The following is a 19,130-nucleotide window of genomic DNA, read 5'->3' on the forward strand; positions in this document are numbered from 1 at the left end:
CCCCCAAGCATAAAAGTATTTTCGTTGCTACTTCATCACTGTAATTTTGCTACTGTTATGAATTGGGCGACCCCTGTGAAAGGGTCATTCAATACCCTAAGGGGTCATGGCCCACAGGTTGAGAACCACTGACCTAGAGGGTAAGAAAAGCTCTGGTAGAATGATGGGTTACAAGTTGGGCTGCTAACCACAAGGTCAGCAATTCGAATCCATTAGCCACTCCTCAGAAGAAAGATGAAGCTGCCTGCTCCAGTAGAGCTGCTGTCTCAGAAACCCACTGGGCAGTTCAACCCTGTCCTATAGGGTTGCTATGCCTCATATGACAGTGGTGGAGGGAGCAGGTAGCATGGGGAGTTTTTATTTAAGGGTACTGAGCTTCTGTTTGAGATGAAGAAGAACTTCTGGAAACAAACACTGGTGATGTTAACCCACCTTGGTGACTGTAGGCGATGTCACTGAGTTGTACTGTTACAAATGGTAGACATGATAAATGATTTATTATATATATAGAATGTTGCCACAATCCAACTTTTAAAAAGAAGGCATCATTGTTATTAGCAGCAATCAAATCACATCTGAATGCAAAATTTCCAACTTTTTCAAAGAATTATATCGTATTTTATGATCTCATTTAATTCTAACTTCCATCAACTGAGATTACCAGGAGAGTCTCTTTCCTGAATGTAACTCACAGCAAGAGAATCCAAGATTGGATAGGTTAAAGAGTACAATGCAAAACACAGAGCAGGTCTAGGGCTTGAAACAACGATCTCTTGACTAGAATTCAGGGCTGAGACTCAAAATGGCCTGTTTTAATGGGGACCACATGTTTGCCCGTATCAGCTAAGAGGAGCTGGGGGAGGGAGGAGAGCTAAGGCAGGCACTGCTGGTTGTTCCTAAATATATGAGGGGGTACCTCCCCCATGCCCCCCAAATTGAAAAATGCTCTGCTGGGCTGAGCTTTCGTAGTACACATTTTTCCCGCTAGGTGAGCATCCAGCAACTTGCTCTGAGTTAGTGCACCCAGTGGCATCACCTGGAAAGGTTCTCCCTGGTCACAGTGAATTTTTTCTTAAAAGCAGTTTTGATCAAACCTTGCTTTTTGTGTGGTTGATTTAAGCATGCAGCTGTGAACTTTCGTTTCCTGCTCGAGGAAAATGACACAGAAACTGTTGTGATGTTGAACACAGCTTATAAGGAAAAACTATGGGAAAAACTCAATTGTACAAGTGGTTTTCTCATTTCAAAATAGGTGAAATATCAATTGATGACAAAACTCATTCTGAATGACTGTCAACTTCCCAAATGGATGAAAATGTTGACTCAGAGTGCATTTGGAGTTTGTTCCACCAGCTCAGACTGTTAATCAAGCTTTCTATTTAGAGATTCTGAAAACATTATGTAACAGTATGGGACAAAAAAGCCCTGATTTGTGGCAGATGGGGGATTGTTTCTGCCACCACAACAATGCACCTGCTCACACAGCCATCCCAGGGTGCTAGTTTTTGGCAAAAGACAGGATGCCTCTCTTGCCCCATGCACCTGAGCCATTTGACCTTACTTTGTATGACTTTCTTTTTGTTTCTACAAAGAAGAGGGACATGAATGACAGCAATTTGATGACATAGAAGAGGTGAAGAAAACAACAAGGGAAGCAATATCAGCCATCCAAATAGATGAGTTTGAAAAATGTTTCCAAGAATGGAATCACAGATTTAACAAATGTAATGAAAATTACTTTGAAGCTGATAAGGCTGTTTTGTTAAAAAAAAAAAAATTAAATACACAGCTTTGAAAACAATTTTCAATTTTTGCGGGGTGTACTCCCGCCTATGTTCTCCTTGTCCATATTGTGTGTATTTGTAAGTCCACCCAGAATAGTGCTCCTTCCTTTATAGAGGTGTGACCAAGTTACCTGTTGCTGTTGTGTACAGAGGGATGAATTCCAACTCACACAACCTGCTAGGAAGATGTAGAGTATCACTGTCCCCATAGGGGTTCCCAGGCTGGAATCTTTACGTAGTGGATTAGAGTTGTGCTGATAACCACAAAGTCAAAGCCACCAGCCACTCCAAGGTAGAAAGATGAGGCTTTCTACTCTGGCAAGGAGGTACCGTCTCAGAGACCCCCACGGGGCTGTTCCACTCTGTCCTACAGGGTCCCTCCGGGTCAGAATCGACTTGAAGGCTGTGAGAGCTCATCTTGACAGGCGCAGATCACCAACCCTTTTCTACTGGGCAGCGCTGGCCTTTTAGTTACAGCGCTTTAACCACTGTGCCCCCAGGGATCCTGTCTGGATACCAGTCCCAGCGCCTGTGATTGCAGCAAAGGAATGTGGACAACTTCCCAGGCTGGTTCTCACAGGGGAGGAGTGTGCCCACCCTTCTCTTCCACTCCGTCCTGCTCGCTGGGGAAAAGGGCGTGATGGCTGAGGTTGGAACAGTCACATGGAATCCTGATATGGAAGTAAGTCTCCCACTGTGGACACCAGGGGAGCCTGAATGTCTAATCACGGCAGAGCACCCAGACCCACAATAAGGGCTTTGGAAAGCCTGGACCTTGCTGGAAGGAACTCCGGTGGTGTGGTGGGTGACGACTTGGGACTGAATCCATCAGTTGCTCCTGGGGAGAAAGGTGAGGCTCGTGGTATAGTGCATCGGGCTCCGTGCACAAGGTGCACAGTTAGAAACCACTAGCCAGGTAGAATGGGGAGAAAGATGAGGCTGTCTACTCCTGTGAAGAATTGCAGTCTAGGAAACCCACATGGGTGCTTCTACCCTGCCCTATGTGGTTGCTATGAGTCAGAATCAACTCAGGAGAAGTGGGTATGTTTTTAGTTTTGGATCTGGTTTAACAAGGCTTACAGTCGCAGAAACCCACCAGGATAGTTCTACCCTGTTCTCTAAGGTCTGAGTCAGAATTGACTTGGTTTATGTTTTGGAGGTGGGGTTGATGCCTATGCCTTGGGTCTCTGTGTAGCGGCATTACCACGTCCTAACTGCAGAAGCAGTGAATTATTTAATGTGACTCTTCTAGTCAAAGTCTTTAAGTCCCGCCACATGACCTTTCCCTGCCTGGGTCTGGTAAGATAGTGGAAGAAGATAGTGATTGGAGTCACCTGGGAGTAATTGTGACCAGGGTTCCCTGGAGCAGCATCCTGCTGGGTATAAAATGAGCCCTCTGGGCAGCAGAAGGAGGGATCTCATTACCAGCAAGGGCCAGGAGCAGAGTGTGTCTAGACCCAAGATCCCTGCATCCAGAAGGCAGCTATACCATCAGAGGAGAAGCAGCAGAACCAGGAGCCAAGCACAGCACTGAGTGGAAATCCGCCCACAGGATAAGTAAAACTGAGTGCTTTGGGGCAAGGGGCTGGAGTGGGGTGCCTCTGGGCACTAATTTGGGGAAGCTGAGCTTTCAGACCCACAGAAGTGGTGCTGAAGGCTTACTGAGAACACCTACGTCAGGGAGCTGAGTTTGCGGACCCACAGAGCTTGAGTCGCCAAGAATGCCTTCGGGTTGAGGCTCACAGCAGTGTGGTCTGCCCCTCGGGGCATTTATTAACAGATCTGAGAAAACTCTGTAACCTTTCCCGAAAAACAACAGTATCCTGAACCTGTCTCACCTGGTCAGCTTCCTTACAAAACGAATGATCACCCCTATTGCCCGCGAGTTCTCTGTATCCATTGTCATGGATATTAGAAATAAAGAATACTAGTGAAAACAACACAGTAATTCATGGAGACGCCTTACCAATAGCACCAGAGAGCCCATCTCAACCCCCTTCCAATTGTTCTGATTCAATAAATACCTCCGCTCTGTGCTGGACATCTCCCAAAGGTATCTTCATCACTTCTGGGAGTTGTAACCCCCATTGTTTAGAAATAGCAGTATGCTGGCCAAGGAGGCAAAAGGAGGCATTCAGCAAGGGGAAGGTAGAGCAATAATAAACGCTGTGAGAAGATCACAAAGCAAATAGACAAAAGCTCATATTTGAATGTAAGTAGCAATTGGCACCCAAAGAAGGATACCAAGCCTGGGCTGCAAGCCTGTGAGGCAGGAAGGTCAATTGGCAAGAATGCCCACTGCTAAGGTCCCTTCTCCCTTAGAAATGCACAGGGATATAAGGAATTCAAAAGGATGAGCCACCTGCTTCCTGGGAGGACTCTTCCCTGGAGTGTGCTGGAAATTGGCTGGAGCACTAACCAGCCCAGGCAGGAGCCAGCGGGCCCAGCAGCAGGTCTAGAAGGAGAGACAGCTCTGGGCTCAGCAGATGCACACACAGTCTCTGCAGCACAGCCTTTCCACTGTGGCTTTAAGAAGTCGAGGCAGGGGAGGAGTGGGATTAAGAAATGAATCCAAAGTGACAGGTGCTGGGCCGTGCTGAGCTGAGGGACATGGAGGTGTCTGGAGTAAAAGTACATTGTCTAGACCCCCAGCCATTATCAGAGAGAGACGAATGCATGTGGCTTCATTACAATGACAAGATGACAGCGATGGCATTATAAAGGGGAGAATCAGAAAAGCACACAGCTGGGATGAAGAAGATGGGAACTGTCTCTTCCGAGCTGTGCTCTCCCTGCAGAGCTCCTAAGACAGAGTAGCATCCCTCTCCTGAGACTGACACCTTCCAGGTAAAGCCTCTCGCCCCCTCCAGCAGTTCTTCCTTCTCTGATTGCTCCCTCAGAGGCCCGTGCAATGCTCAGGCCACGATGAAGACCCCAACTCCTGGGCTCAGTCTCCATCCTTCATCCCTGAGAGCACCAACCACAGCTGTCATCCATGAGTCCTCCACATGGGAGGCAGGCTCTCCCAGGTGTCTCGGAGGCCTGGTGTGATGTCACCACTGCTTCTAAAGCTTCTCTCAGGGTGAGCAGCACACAAGATGAACATGTGTGCAAAAGTGTGTGTCCACTCTTCACACATCAAGGTGGACTCTTGTAGGCCTCTCATACTGCCTTGATACGGCTCTTCCCTACTACTGCAGACCCACTCGAGAGGCCCAGGAGACCAGGCTAGGGGCCAAGCTGCCTCAAGACCCCTCCAGGACCCCAGGATGAAATTGAGACATGAAAACCAGGCCATTGGAGACAACATAGATCACCTAGCCTGACAGCTAATCACAAACGCTCACGCAGCCCACAGTTTTCACCTTCCCAGCACATACTTTAAAAAATCAGAACTAGCGCTTAAAAATATTTCGCTTTTCTTCTTTCTGGCATTCACTGGCGAATTCGCCAGACTGTAATAAGATGTTTGGAGACAGAGAGCAGAGAGGAGAAGCAACAGAGGACTTGAATAATCAACTAAGCATCTGCTAATAGCCTGTACCAGAACAACGGTTGCTGCATGGAGGTGGTGGGAGGTCCGTGGTGGGTCTCTTGCCTTCCCTCTGGGAGACTTGAGTTTGCATTCTAACCAGTGCATCTCAGGCACAGTGACCACCCATCTTTCAGTGGAGGCTTGCATGTTGCTATGATGCTTTACAGGTTTCAAAGGCACTTCCTAAGAGGGACCAGGAAGAAAGGCCTGGCAATCCAAACCAGCCAATGAAAACATCCGTAGGCATGACAATTGTCTGGCCCACAACTGATCGTGGGGTTGTGCAGGGCCGGGAGCATTTTCTTTCATTGTGCATGGGGTCACCATGAATCGGGGGACTGACTTCACAGTGGCTGATGGCAACTATGACGACTGAGCCATTTCAAATGAAAGGCAAATGAAAGGGGAGGGGGGTGTATCAGGGCATAACTATTACATGGAAACTCCTAGGGCTCTGTCATTCTTTATACCTGTTGGGATAAATGCCGGGAGTGGGGGCACACAGACTCGCTGGCAAACCTGCTGGCTCCCCATTGCCAGAGCTCATGATTCTGGGGGCTAGCCCCAACCTGTGTGGCATACAGGAAGGAAGTGCATGCACCTGTGTGTGCGCACAGAGTACAGCGGGACGAAAAGGCAGCCTGTAGATCGAACAAGACATCAGCCTTCGTCCTCAACACAGGTTGTCCAAGTGCGCGTTTCCCGGGGTAGTCACAGCCACACCACAGCCGGTGCAATAACCTGGCTGTTAGCACCAGACTTTGTCAGACGTGTGCCACTCAGAAAGGGAACAGCTGTAACTGCAAATGACAGCCAAACGATGGCGGGTTTCCGACGCGCCTGGTCCCATGCACCTGCACCGCCGTCATCTTAAATGAACAGCGACAACAAACAAGCGTGAGGAAAAGTCCTGACTGTAGAAATACTGGCTTGTCACAATTTATGGAGGGAGAGAGAACTCAGTATGTCCGTCTCAGTGAGTGGCGGCCGTACCATCGCAGGCAGGCTTCGGAACAGGTGTTGCTGAGTGGATTCTGACTCATGGCCACTCCATGTATTGCAGAGAACAATATCCCTTAGAGTGTCCGTGCCTGTGAGCTTGCAGAAGCAGGTTACCAGGGCTTTCTTGCTTGGCGCCCCTAGATGGGTTTGGACCATCAACGTTTCTGTTAGCAGTAGGTGCTGAATTATTTGTATCACCAGGGACACCATTCAGTGGGGATTCAGTCGCTGCCATCAAATCAAGTCTGACGAACAGCGACCTTATAAGACAGGACCACCTGCCCCTGTGGGTTTCTGAGACCACAGCTGTTCGTGGAGCAGAAAGTCTCTTCTTTCTCCTTTGGAGCAGCTGGTGGTTTCAAACTGCTGACCTTAAGGATCACATAATCACTACAGCACCAAGGATCCTTTCATGGAGACAGTGGGCTAGAACTCATAGAGGCCTGGATCTGAATCCTGACTCTGTTGTTTACTAGCCCTGTGTTCTTGGGGAAGCGAGGCAACGTCTCTGAGTCTACACTTCCTTACATAGGAGTCCCCTGCTCTCCCAAAGTGGAGGATTCGGACACAACTTCACAGCAGCTGGGAAAAAAGAGGCAAGTCAAGAAGCATTTCGCATTAGTTTACATGGGAAACATTTTTGAGAAAATAACCCAGCACAGCAAACTAAGCGTAGCACATAGCACCTAAAATACCACTGACCTCCAGCGTTCACAGACACGCGCAGAGCTGTGGCCGCCTGATGCTGAGATGCTGGGTGCCTGTCCTGGAAGGAGCTTGTCAGGGGCCATGCTGCCTGCTCAAGGCGTGTACTGCCTTTTCAACAGCTCAGAGGTACTTGCATCAAAGGAAAAATCCTTTTGGATTTCAAACTGCTTTAGGTTAGCAAAAACCGGTACTCCTCAGTGTAAGGCATTGGTAAAAGCTAAGTGGTGAAAGTGAACTTTAGGAAAGCAGGGAGCCCTGTATCCACTGTCATCAAGTGGAATAGGGCTTATGCTGTCCCTGTAGGAGTTTCCAAAGCTGTCAACAGTTACAGAAGCACAGTGCTGAATTTTTCTCCCACGGAGTGGCTAGTGTGTTCAAACTCCTGGCCTGTCTTCTGTGTAACAGCTGAGTGTGTAACCACTTCCCTCCCAGGACTTGTTCCCTGTCCCTAGTAGATGGACATAATCCTCGCTGATCTACAGCATCGTTAGGCGCAGTCATGACCATAGGTTGAGCGCTTAACACCGTGTCCAGCAGAGAATATGTACTCAAGCAGCAGGAGCGACTGTCAGACCTGCCTAATTAGAGACTGTACTCTGCCACCTAACTCAGAGAGGACGACTCACACATTACACGGGCATTCCGTTTTGTTTCAAGAATTAGAAACATGGCTACGTTGGCTGGGTCCTGAGGAGAGAAGGAGACAGAAGAGCTGATCCTAATGGGTTGAGGTTTCCCTGGGATAGGATAACCAGAGAAGAGTGGCTTAGGAGACACTGAACTGCTTAGCAGTTTAACATACCACCGGAACGATGTTCTTTTCCCAGGGAAGAAATGCCAAGGAAGATCCCTCCTATTTGAAAGTATTTGGGGAGCCCTTGAAATGAAGCCCATCTGCTAACGGGTCACTGTTACCCACACTTCTGTCATGGCCCTAATGGGGGACTTCAATTGCCAAGGTGTCTTCGAGTGACAGAAATCATGCGGTGAGTCCAGTGCCTCTGTTCGTTGACTGGGCGACATGAGGTTCATGAGGATGCCGCCCTCCAATGCCTGGGAAACAGGTGTGAAGGTTGAGATCGCGCTACAAGAGCAGAGGTCTTAGAAATCTTTTCTGCCACATGAGAATAAACCTCATGTTCTAATTAAGCTGAGGCAATTAGCCACCCACAGATATTTAACACTGCTTCCCATGACCAGGCAATCATCTGGATTAAAACCCATTTTAAAGTCAGGAGCAAACCCCAGAGCTCCGCTGGCACATGGCTCCCACCAATCAGTTAGCCCACAGGCACATTCGGCAAACCTTCTGAGGGCAGCTCAGAGCCTGGAGGGAGAGGTTCTATGAATGAGCCACCTGGGGGATGGAAAAGGTGTTACAAAAGGCGGGCAGAGAGCAGCGAATTTCAGAGTTTACAGGAAGAAACCTCAGGTTTGGAGAGTGACACCTGTCTCTAGTCGGTTGGACAAATGAAGGCAAGCGGATGCCTCAAGTTTCCCTGGTCTTTGAATTCCCTGGTGGACTTCACAAATGATTCACCCTCAAGGGCCACACATCACAGGAAACTGTTTCTGTTGACTGGAACCAAAGCCCAAGCAAGACTCATAGTGTGCAGCCAACTGACGTGTCCTCTCCCCTTGTCACTGTTTGTCACTAGAGCAATGACAGGAAGCACACTGAGCCCTCAGGCTCAGGAGTTTCCCAGATGAACTCCAAACAACTGAGTTCACGCTCTTTCCTTGGACCAGTGAGGTCCACCCATGCCCAAGACTCCCCGTCATGAGAACGGTATCGGCCAAAGATTCCAGACCTAGCAGGTAGCACTACACATGATTAGTGGCAAATGCTTCTGATGAAAGTACTGGCAGACTTTATTTTATTGTGCTTAGCTCTACTGTTCTTCACAGATTTCGGCCCTTTTACGAATTGAAGGTTTATGGGTACCTTGTGGGCGCCGTGTTGTCCAACAGCAGTTGACCATGTTGTGGCTTTGTGTCACATCTTGGTAATTATTACAATATTTCAAACTTGCCTTTTCACAGTGCTGTTACACGCTTAGCAGATGACAGAACACACTGCCACTGCGTCTATTCCGGCCCACAGCGACCCTACGGAATAGGGTAGCACTGCCCGTTTGGGTTTCTGAGACCGTCATTCTTTACAGGAGCAGACAGCCTCCCCTCTCCCTCCTCCAGACACAAGAGGATCGAGCAAAACAATCGTACAGGCATGACTTTCATAGACACCCAGAAAGAAACAATCCAAGTACCTCCCGTTCTCGCAGCGGCCTGGAAAACAAGCGTGTCTCCAACGTATGCCTGGTCTCAAGACTACGTCCTTCAGCTCCTCCAAAGCTCTTTTTAACTTTTTCTTTGAGAGCTGTGCTAGTCCAATAACCCGTTGCTTATTCTAGTTAATCCCAAACCCTGTTACTTGTGAACAGAAGAAGACCTTTTCCCTCTGGTTGCTGTTGTTGTTTTTAGTTGGAAAGTTTACATCAAGCAGACAACCAAACTGTGGCTCTAGCTCAGTGCTGTCGAACAGAAGATGGGCATTTTCTAGTAGCCATTTGAAAAAAGTAAAGAGAGAGATACAAAATCAGTTACCATAGAATATGTGATTTGACTGAATGTACCAAGAAACATTATATTTTCAGTCTACACTGATTCCAAAATACAAGCCATCTAGCACATAATGAACAAGTATTGCCCATTTTTATGCACTGTTTGTCTCACACCATATGGGACTGCACAGATCTAGAGCCATGCTTAATTTGACATGGGAAATCTCTCATAGGTCAATTATATAAACATGCCATTCCAAACATGGTCTTATTTTAGTTTTATAAAAATCCACACCTCTGTGTTCAGATATATGTGGAAAGCAGTCCGTAAGGACAGATGCCAAAAGGCAACTGTAGGGATCTCTGAAAGGGTAGCTTTAGGGATAATCTTTATTCTCTTTATTTGTACTCTCCAATATTTTCTCCGTCGTTTGCAGTAAACAGGTCCTGCTTTATCTCTTAGGGGATCAATAAAGCCAGTCTTTCTTTTCAAAGAAACACCTGTCACTTGTTTGCAATTTTTACACCCCAAATCTCCTGGCCCTCTAGCTGATTTTCCAACCAACAGAAAGGAACACACACACACACATACACACACCCTGCCTCAGTCCCCCCGTCATACTCACATCCAATCATCATGATGGCCACCGCAAAGATCTTCTCAATGTCTGTGGATGGGGCTATGTTTCCAAAGCCCACGCTGGTGAGGCTGGTCATGGTGAAATACAAGGAGGAGATGTAGACGGAATTCTTGCTGGGCCCACCTTCCCACTTCCCAGAGCCAGACCCATTAAACTGGTATGGCGTGCCAATGTCCATGGCCAGTTGGTAAAGCCAGCTGTTGTTGCGGATTGTCTTGGTGTCCTCGTCAAAGATCTCATAGTCCCCGATGCTGTACCAGATGCAGGCCATCCAGTGAGCAGCCAGCCCGAACACACACACCAGCAGCACCAGCACAGCAGCTCCGTATTCAATATAGTGGTCCAGCTTACGGGCCACCCGGCCCAGGCGGAGCAGCCGGACGACTTTGAGAGAGCTGAACAGGCTGCTGATGCCCTGCGAGGAAGAGGAACACGGCGTCAGGGCAAAGACCAAGGATGCAAAACCTTTCCCTTCTCCCCAGCATGCTGGTGCCCTGAGCAGGCATATTCCACAAGATGCAATATTATACAATCTTAAAAAAAAGTCTTTGCATAAATAATAAGAAAAAAATGCTCACAATATGAAAGTAAGCAAAAAAATCAAGAGGCAAACTGCTGTATCTATACAGAGACATGTATAGCATTCATTCTAGTTATGCATAAGTACACATACATATGAAGGGTCCTTGGAAAAAATGCCATTATCTTTTCACTCAATTTTCACACAAATTTTTTGAAGCCCTTCATATATATGTAGGCAAACAGCCAGGAGACACACCAAACCGTTAACAGTGGTTGTCATTGCACTGAAATCACAGGCAAATTTTGGGGCTATATTTGTGTATATGTGATATATATAATAACTCAGTATTATACTGAGTTAATATTTTAAACCATGTCAGATTTTTAAAAGGAGAGAAGAGTTAATTACTTTACATTAAAAAAAAAAACAACAACTGAAATGCCCAGCCTCTATTTTCCTAGGACAATTACAAGTGCTTGGAAAGTTGTCACTTCTTTCTGTAGAGTTAATCAAGCTAGTGATTATCAGCCACCATCTGCATTACTGCTATTCATCAGGAACTCAGAGAGCTGAACCTTGGTGTGCAGAGTAGAAATCGGCCAAATGGGGCCTCACACCCAAGCAGTGGCCACTAGCATGCTGCATGGTTTAGACAATTCATGTGTCTTGGTTCCCTTATCCAGTCAATGAGCACAGCGACTGGAGGCCCCCTTCATCTTCTCCAAATGCCAGCAAATTAATATTCCCCAAGAGAGCCGAACCACAGAGGCAGTGGCATCGCAAATGTTGGTATCACTCACGTACTTCCTCCCTTACCAGATGGCTGAGCAATCCCTACAGGGAGGTACAGAAGACGGATAAGGATCAAGGATGATGCTCTCTCTCTCTCAGGGCACGTGCATTTTAATAGAGGAGAAAACCTTGATTCGCAAATGTCCAGTAGTGGAATTAAAAGGCCCCTGGCAAGCTGGAGATAGGAGATACTTTAGGAGGCAAAGGATCCTTTTTGATGACTCAGAAATCAAACCTTGTGTAAGCCACCACCTACCCTCCACCTCCTCATGAGGAGGTCCCGCCCATCATCTCCCAAAGCTGCTCTCCTCCACTGCACTTAATAGGCTAGCCCGGGCAAAAATGCCTTGTCCTTGCCCTCAGTCATAGTTAATCCCAAGCAACACCTATGGGGAATCAATGATGCCATTGTTTTCTCGTTCATAGCTTTCTCTCTAATGCCTAGCAAATGAAAGATGTCCAGAAAGATTGAGGAGGGGAGCAGACAAACATCTAAAAGCTAGTGAGAAAAAAAGCAAGATGTGATTCACGAGAAGTTATTTCTACATAACCATCTAGGAACAGGGAGGGAACATGGAGTCACCTAGTCCAACACCCCCCAAATTCTGCAATGGACTCAGCAGCCTCCCTACACAATGGTCACCCAACCCCCCTCACACCACGCACATCCCCACTCCTTCTGGAAAGTTCCACACCATGGCAGCGGTGCATGGAGGTGAACAGTGCAATTCTCACACTCTTTCCTTATCTCCCATCTCATTTCATCCTTCTTCCCTCTCCAGCCCTTCCCAATGGTCCATCCTGAACCAACTACTACCTAAGGCCATGCTAGTTTCTGATGCACACTCAAAACAGCTCAAGCAGCCCTCCTCATGAATGCGCAGTGTACTTCCATGTCTGTTCAGGTCCCTCAGCCCAGAAGGCCTATGTTACCCAAGTGACATACTAGCCAATCTTCACCTGTCTCCACCTCCAGCCTGAACCTTCATGACTGCCCTGTAGTGACAACCAGCCACACACTGCCTCCTGTGTCCATGATACTCAGTGTCTTCAACATTTGAACGTATTGCCTGATGTGATAGTTAAAACTAGATGCCCTTGTGGCCACTCCAACGCCTGGTTGTCCCATGTGTGTCAGAGTGGAACTATGCCCTAGGGTTTTCAATGGCTGCCTTCCAGAAAGCCGATCTGGGTGGACTTGAACATCTACTTGGTTAGCAGTCAAGTGTGTTAACCTTTTTTACCAGTCAGGGAAGCTCATTATAGTGTTTGTGTGGCCATGAGTCTATTGAACTTCACAGTGGCCAGAACTGACCAGACCAGAAGTCAGACCAGAACTGCCCTACTGGGCTTGCTAACCAGTCTTCTTCATGGGAGTAGATGTCCAGGCCTTTTCTCCTACAGAGCTGCTGGTGGGATTAAAAGTTGACCTTTCATTTGTTTGGGCTTGGAGCTTTAACCATTGTGCCACCAGGACCCCTTGCCCCAAATAGTTACCTATACTAATTTCTCTACTATGTCAGTCATGTCAGGCATGGTTCAAAATCAAGTGTGCATCAAGTTTGTATCCCTCCATTATATTTATTCGATCTATGCTGAACAAATCAACAAAGAAGCTGAACTAACTATATAAAAGGAGCCCTGGTGGTACTGCTGGATAAGTACTGGACATAAGATTAGCAGTTCAAAGCCACTAGCCACTCCACAGGAGAAAGATGAGGCTGTTTGCTCTAGTAAAGATTTTACCATCTTGGAAACTATAAAAGCCTGCTACGAGTCAGAATTTACTTCATAGCAGTGGGTTTGGGACTACAGGAAGCGGAATGCAGGTCATTGATAACCAGCAATATGCAGATGACACAATCTTGCTGCTGAAAGTGAGGATGGCTTGAGGCACATAGCTAATGAAACTGACACTTCAACCCTCCGGATGGATTGCAACTCAATGTAAAGAAACCAAAAATTAGACAGCATCACGATATACCGAGAAAAGACTGAAGTTGTGAAGGGCTTTAGTTTATTTGGATCCACAGTCAATGCTCATGGAAGTAACAGTCAAGAAATCAAACATAAGAACATATTGCACTGGGCAAATCGGTTGCACAAGACCTCTTTAAAGTGTTACAGCCCAAAGATGTCCCTTTGAGGACTAAGGTACACCTCACCCAAGCCATGGTACTGTCAGTGGTGTCCTCCGTGTGTGTGAAACCTGAACAATGAACAAGGAAGACGAGACGAATCGATCCTTTGAAGTCGGGGATTGGCAAAGATTACTGAGAGTCCCAGGACTGCCAGGAGAACTAACAAGTCTGTCTTGAAAGACGTACTTCCAGAACGCTCCTGAGGAGCCAGGATAGCCAGACGTTAGGCAGCTTATCAAGCGAGACTAATTTCTGGAAAATAATATTATAAGAGGTAAAACAGACGATCGGTAAAAAAGAGGGAGGCCCTTAATGAGATGTACTGACACAGTGGCTGCAACGAGGTCTCAAACATGGAGGTACTGACGCGGTCACAGAAGTGGAGCAGGTGTATTCTGTTGCACATACGGTCACTGTGAGTTGGGACCTTTGGTGACACCTGACAACTACAACAGACTCATCCCTCCCTCGTATCAGGCACATCTTGAAGGCAGTGCCACTTATTATTCATTCTAGAAGCCCCAACACGGTGGAGAACTCAGCACTTGGTCAAGAGATGGTGCACATTCTGTAAACTGAATTGAAGAGTTTGAATGATTAGAGAATTCTTTCTCACTTTTAAGGAGACCCTGGAACAATATAAAATAAGCACTCCTCCATTGCTTTTACAAATGAGTGTGCATGCTGATGTTCCAATTCATAGTTGTGGCATAAGTTCTATTGGATAAACAGCTGGAATTCTAGCTGTTTAAAAGGAGTTCCAGCGACTAATTTCTTTACTTATATGCCTGAAGCTCCACAGACGAGTTAGATAAAACAGAGCATGCCAATTTTCAATTTTATTTTAGTACACGAAAAACATGACAGCACCATATGGCAGGGAATTGTATTTTCCCCAAAGATTTCGCGCATCACAAAACCCACCTCACATTTCAAATACTTCCAGAACATTTTTTATCATAACCTTGAAATTACGAAGGACCCAGACTTACTAGTTGGATGTACCTGACAGAAGAGATAACAAGAGCCGGTGGGGATAACCTTCCTCAATGAAGGCCAACAACTACGACGGGAAAGAACACTTCTGAAACGTCCATAGTATCGATGCAATCCAAATTGAAATGGGTTCTTGGGAACTATCAAGTTTTGCCTATGCCCACAGCCACCAAATGTATGCTCCCTTCTACTTTTTTTTTAATGTCATGGACATGCACACAACCCACTGTCACAGACTGACAAAGCTGTGTGATGCAAAGAACTGTGGTATCACAGTGGCATCCAGGTTCTGCAGGTAGGCTTTTTGTTTTGATGGCTCAAAACCTCTCAGTCCTGACTATTACCCTCCTGCATCTCCTTCGGGCTGAAAAAAATCCTTCGCATACTTTTGTCCTTTGGCATCGACAGCCATCTACAAAGTCCCCGCCTCAATTGCCCACACCACTTTCTTGCTTTCCTTGAAGCCTGACTCTCCCTAACAGACTGCTTTTCTCCTGCTTCTTCTCCTCTACATTCTGGATTTAAAAGTAAGGAAATGTCAAACTCCACGCTGACCGTTTCCAAACAAGTGCATGCCACTTACCACCAAAATATAAATAAATGAAGCAAAACTTCTTTTAAAACGTATGCTATCCAACAATTCTACTGCATATCTGTCATCGGATTATTAATAAATAATATCTACAGAATGGTGACCAATATCCCAGAAGGTGGGCTTAATTGTTTCATTAAATATCAATTATCAACTAGGTGCTTCCTTTGCGTGCCTTGCATCACTGGCTCCACAGTCCATCTCCTTTGCAGGGGGCGGGGAGCGCATTCAACACTCTGGTCTCGCAATTCTTTGACATCTCCATTTCCATTGACCTTTGCCCCTGCTCCACACCTACAGCCTGGTCATACTGGAAGCGGCACCACCTCTCAAACCTCACACGGCAGCATGTGAGTACAACCTCCTAGTCCTCCCCCTTTTGTTGGTATTTCCCTTATCTCCATCTTATCCTACTCTTTGCCATCTCTTTGAGAGTCCTATTTCTCTTTTTATCTTCCAACCATAAACTCTCTCCCAAGTCCATTTAACAGTCTTACCATTCCAGACCCTGTGTAATAGCTCCTCCCAAAGGTCAACTCAAGAAGAAGAAATAGAGTATTATAATGACATAAGAAAAGGCTTGCAGTTAGAAGGCTTTAAAACATTGCTCAGTATATCTTAAGCTGAAAGAATTGAAGGAAAAATTCAAGCCTTGAATTACAATACTGAAGAATTCTACGGGCAAAAAAAAATTAATTCTATACCACTGGCTAAATGAATTACACCATCAGTAGAATTACCTTTTGCTTGGGGGTGGGGTGTGTGATTTATAATGTTTTCCATCATAAAATGATAATAATGTTCTCTATCATAAAATGCCTCTAATGCAAGCCAGATATATATGTAAAACATAGATATATGAATGGATGTTGAGCTTATGCTTAATTTTAGCCCCTATCTAAGAACAATTTGTTCTTATGATATGGCCCTATTCAATAATCACCATCATAAAGAGATCACTGAAGATATAGGTGCTGTGTGATGAAGAAACTAGATGGTGTACAGCTATCAGAAAGAATAATTTCTGGAATCTTAAAATACAAGTCTCCATCTAAGTGAGGCATCAACTAAGTCCACATGGAAGAAGCACAGCAGCCTGTGTAATCTAAGGATTCTAAATAATAAAACCTAAATCCAAAGAAGAAAATAGAATGAGCTTAAATTGTGAATACCCAGTTTGTAGAAAGCTATGGATGACAGTGAAAGCCCAAAATCAATTTTCAGGATCCACACACGGATTAAGCTTCTGGTAAATCCCCTCTGACCAGGATGTAAACAGCCATGTTATCAGACATGCAGCATTGTAAAGTCAATTATGTCAGATGTAGACAGGTTAAAATGTAATGTCTTATTACCTGATGGAGATTATTAGGGTTTGTTGTGCCAACCTGGCCGATAAACACATGTGGGATTAATTGAAGGGCGGAGAGATAAATGGCTTAGTGAACCTCACCTTTCAGTTCTCTGGTCTCTTGCTTTCTAATGGTCGGACCAGGGTGCAGCTGCCTTAGGCAGTTCCCTGCTTCAGCTTGCAAGGCTCACTTCCTGTAAGACATCCCTGAGAAGAAGCCACATGGACCTACCCCCATGCAGCCCTGGGTGCTGGAGGACCCGTGTGGAGACCCCTGCCAGCACTGAGATGCTTACACCCTCACTGACTCGGCTTTCCTCCTGCAATCGGCGTCATTGCATGTGTTTGTGAGATGGAGGACTTTGTAAATCCGTGTGGAGCATATGGGCTAGTGTTGGACTTATAGGCTTGGGCAGCACTGGGTTGGGATGCTCTCTTAATGTACACTTACTCTTTATATAAAACTCTCTCTTATACATATGAGTTTCTGTGGATTTGTCTCCCTAGTTTACCCAGACTAACACACCAACATTCCTTTTGACTCATTTTAAAGTTGTTTTTATTTTTAATAGTTTCTGCTTTTTTGATTGAGGTTTTTCTTATTTTTTATCTAGTTATTGTTATAGGGGTTTCTGTTTGCTTGCTTCTTGTTTGCGTTCTGTATCACCTTCTGTACATAAAATCCAGGGTAGGTAAATCCATCGAGGCAGGAACTGGGTTAATAATTACCTAGTGAGGCAGGAGAGGGGAATAGGAGAGCTACAACAATGCGCATAAGAAGAAAATGTTCTGAAATTGATTGTGGTGAGGACTGCACAACTCTTCTTAACAAACTTGGACAATTAAATAGTATGACATGTGAAATATATCCCAATGAAGCTATTTAACAAAAAGAAGATGCAAGGAATACACGGTCATTGTACCATATGTAGACAGTCAGTCAACCAGTCCAACAGGTATACGGCCAACAGCTAATGGTATTGAAGGAAAAAATCCAAGCCACACTGAAAATATTAGTCAAAAACAGGGCTCTAGGAATTGACTGCATAACAATTGAAGTGTCTCAACAAGCTGATAAAGCACTGGAAGCACTTGCTCACCTATGCCAAAAATCTGAAAGGCAGTTACCTCACCACCTGAACGGAGAAGCTCCATATCTGTACCATTCCAAAGAAAAGTGACCTAACAGAATGCACAGATCATAGAACAATATCATTAATATCACATACAGGTCCAATTTTGCAAAAGATCATTCAATACATTGACAGGTAAGTGTCAGAAATTCAAGCCAGTTCAGGAAAGGAGGTGGCACAAAGAATATCATTGCTGATGTCAGATAGATATTGACTGAAAGCAGAGAGTATCAATAAGATGTTTACTTGTGTTTTATTGACTATGCCAGGGCATTTGACTGTGTGAATCATAACAAACAATGGATAACATTGAGAAAAATGGGAATTCCAGAATGCTTCATTGTGCTCATGAGGAACTTGTCTATGGATCATGATGCTGTTGTTCAAACAAGGGAAAGCTGTGTGTCAGGATTGTGTCTTGTCCATATACTCATCCAATCTGCATGCTGATGACAGAGACTTGCTTGCTGAAAGGAAAGATGACTTGGAACATTTAATGATGGAAATAAAAAACGACAGCCTTCAATGTGGATTGAAATGCCATATAAAGGAAACAAAAATCTTTATCACCGGACCCATAGGCAACATCATGACCAATGGAGAAAAGATTGAAGTTGTCAAGGAATTTTGCTTGGATCCACAATCAATGGCCATGGAAGCAGCAGTCAAGTTATCAAAGGCATATTGCATTGTGCACATCTACTGCACAAGACCTGTTTAAAGTATGAAAAACAACAAAATCATCATGTTGAGAACTAACGAAGGTGCATGACCCAGTCCATGGTATTTTCAACTGCTTCATATGCACGTGGAAGCGGATAATGAATAAGGAAGACCGAGGAAGGGTTGATGCATTGGAATGACGGTGCTTGTGAAGAAAATTGAAAGTGTGGTGGACTGCCAAAAGAACTAACAAATCTGTCTTGGAAAAAAATATACCGCAGAAGCTAAGGGGGCAAGATTTCATTTCATGTTACTTTGAACAGGTATCAGGAGAGATCAATACATGGAAAAGGACATGCTTGGTAAACTAGAGCGTCATCAAGCAAGAGGAAGACCCTCAAGGAGATGGACTGGCACAGTGGCTGCTACAGGAGGCTCAAACATGGTAACAATGATAAGGGTGGTTCAGAACTGGGCAGTGTTCCATTCTGCTGAACACAGAGGGCCTCAGTGAAGTCGGAAACACCCAAGGAACAGCACCATACTGGAATTATCTCCTCCCCACACACTTATCCCATCAAATCCAGTACGTTATGGATCCAACCACCTGGACTGGACTATCATACACGTTCTCAGTTGGGTCCTGGATGCTTCCCATCAGTCCTCCTCTTCTTCCTTGGGCAATCGTTTTCCCGCTCCCGGTCA

General features: G+C 45.6%; 1 protein-coding gene across 1 annotated transcript in view; it reads right to left on the bottom strand.

Moving 5' to 3' along the window:
• Positions 1 to 19,130, bottom strand: part of KCNH1 (potassium voltage-gated channel subfamily H member 1) — a 455,486-nt gene that overhangs the window by 274,620 nt on the left and 161,736 nt on the right. The window contains exon 7 of the mRNA XM_004699864.3: positions 10,220 to 10,649. Within this exon, the coding sequence (XP_004699921.2) occupies positions 10,220 to 10,649 (430 nt within the window). The remainder of the gene's footprint in view (positions 1 to 10,219; positions 10,650 to 19,130) is intronic.

The sequence above is a fragment of the Echinops telfairi genome, unplaced genomic scaffold (assembly GCF_000313985.2).
Source record: "Echinops telfairi isolate 266 unplaced genomic scaffold, ASM31398v2 ScPeMD7_7424;HRSCAF=8462, whole genome shotgun sequence".
Taxonomy (NCBI): Eukaryota; Metazoa; Chordata; class Mammalia; order Afrosoricida; family Tenrecidae; genus Echinops; species Echinops telfairi.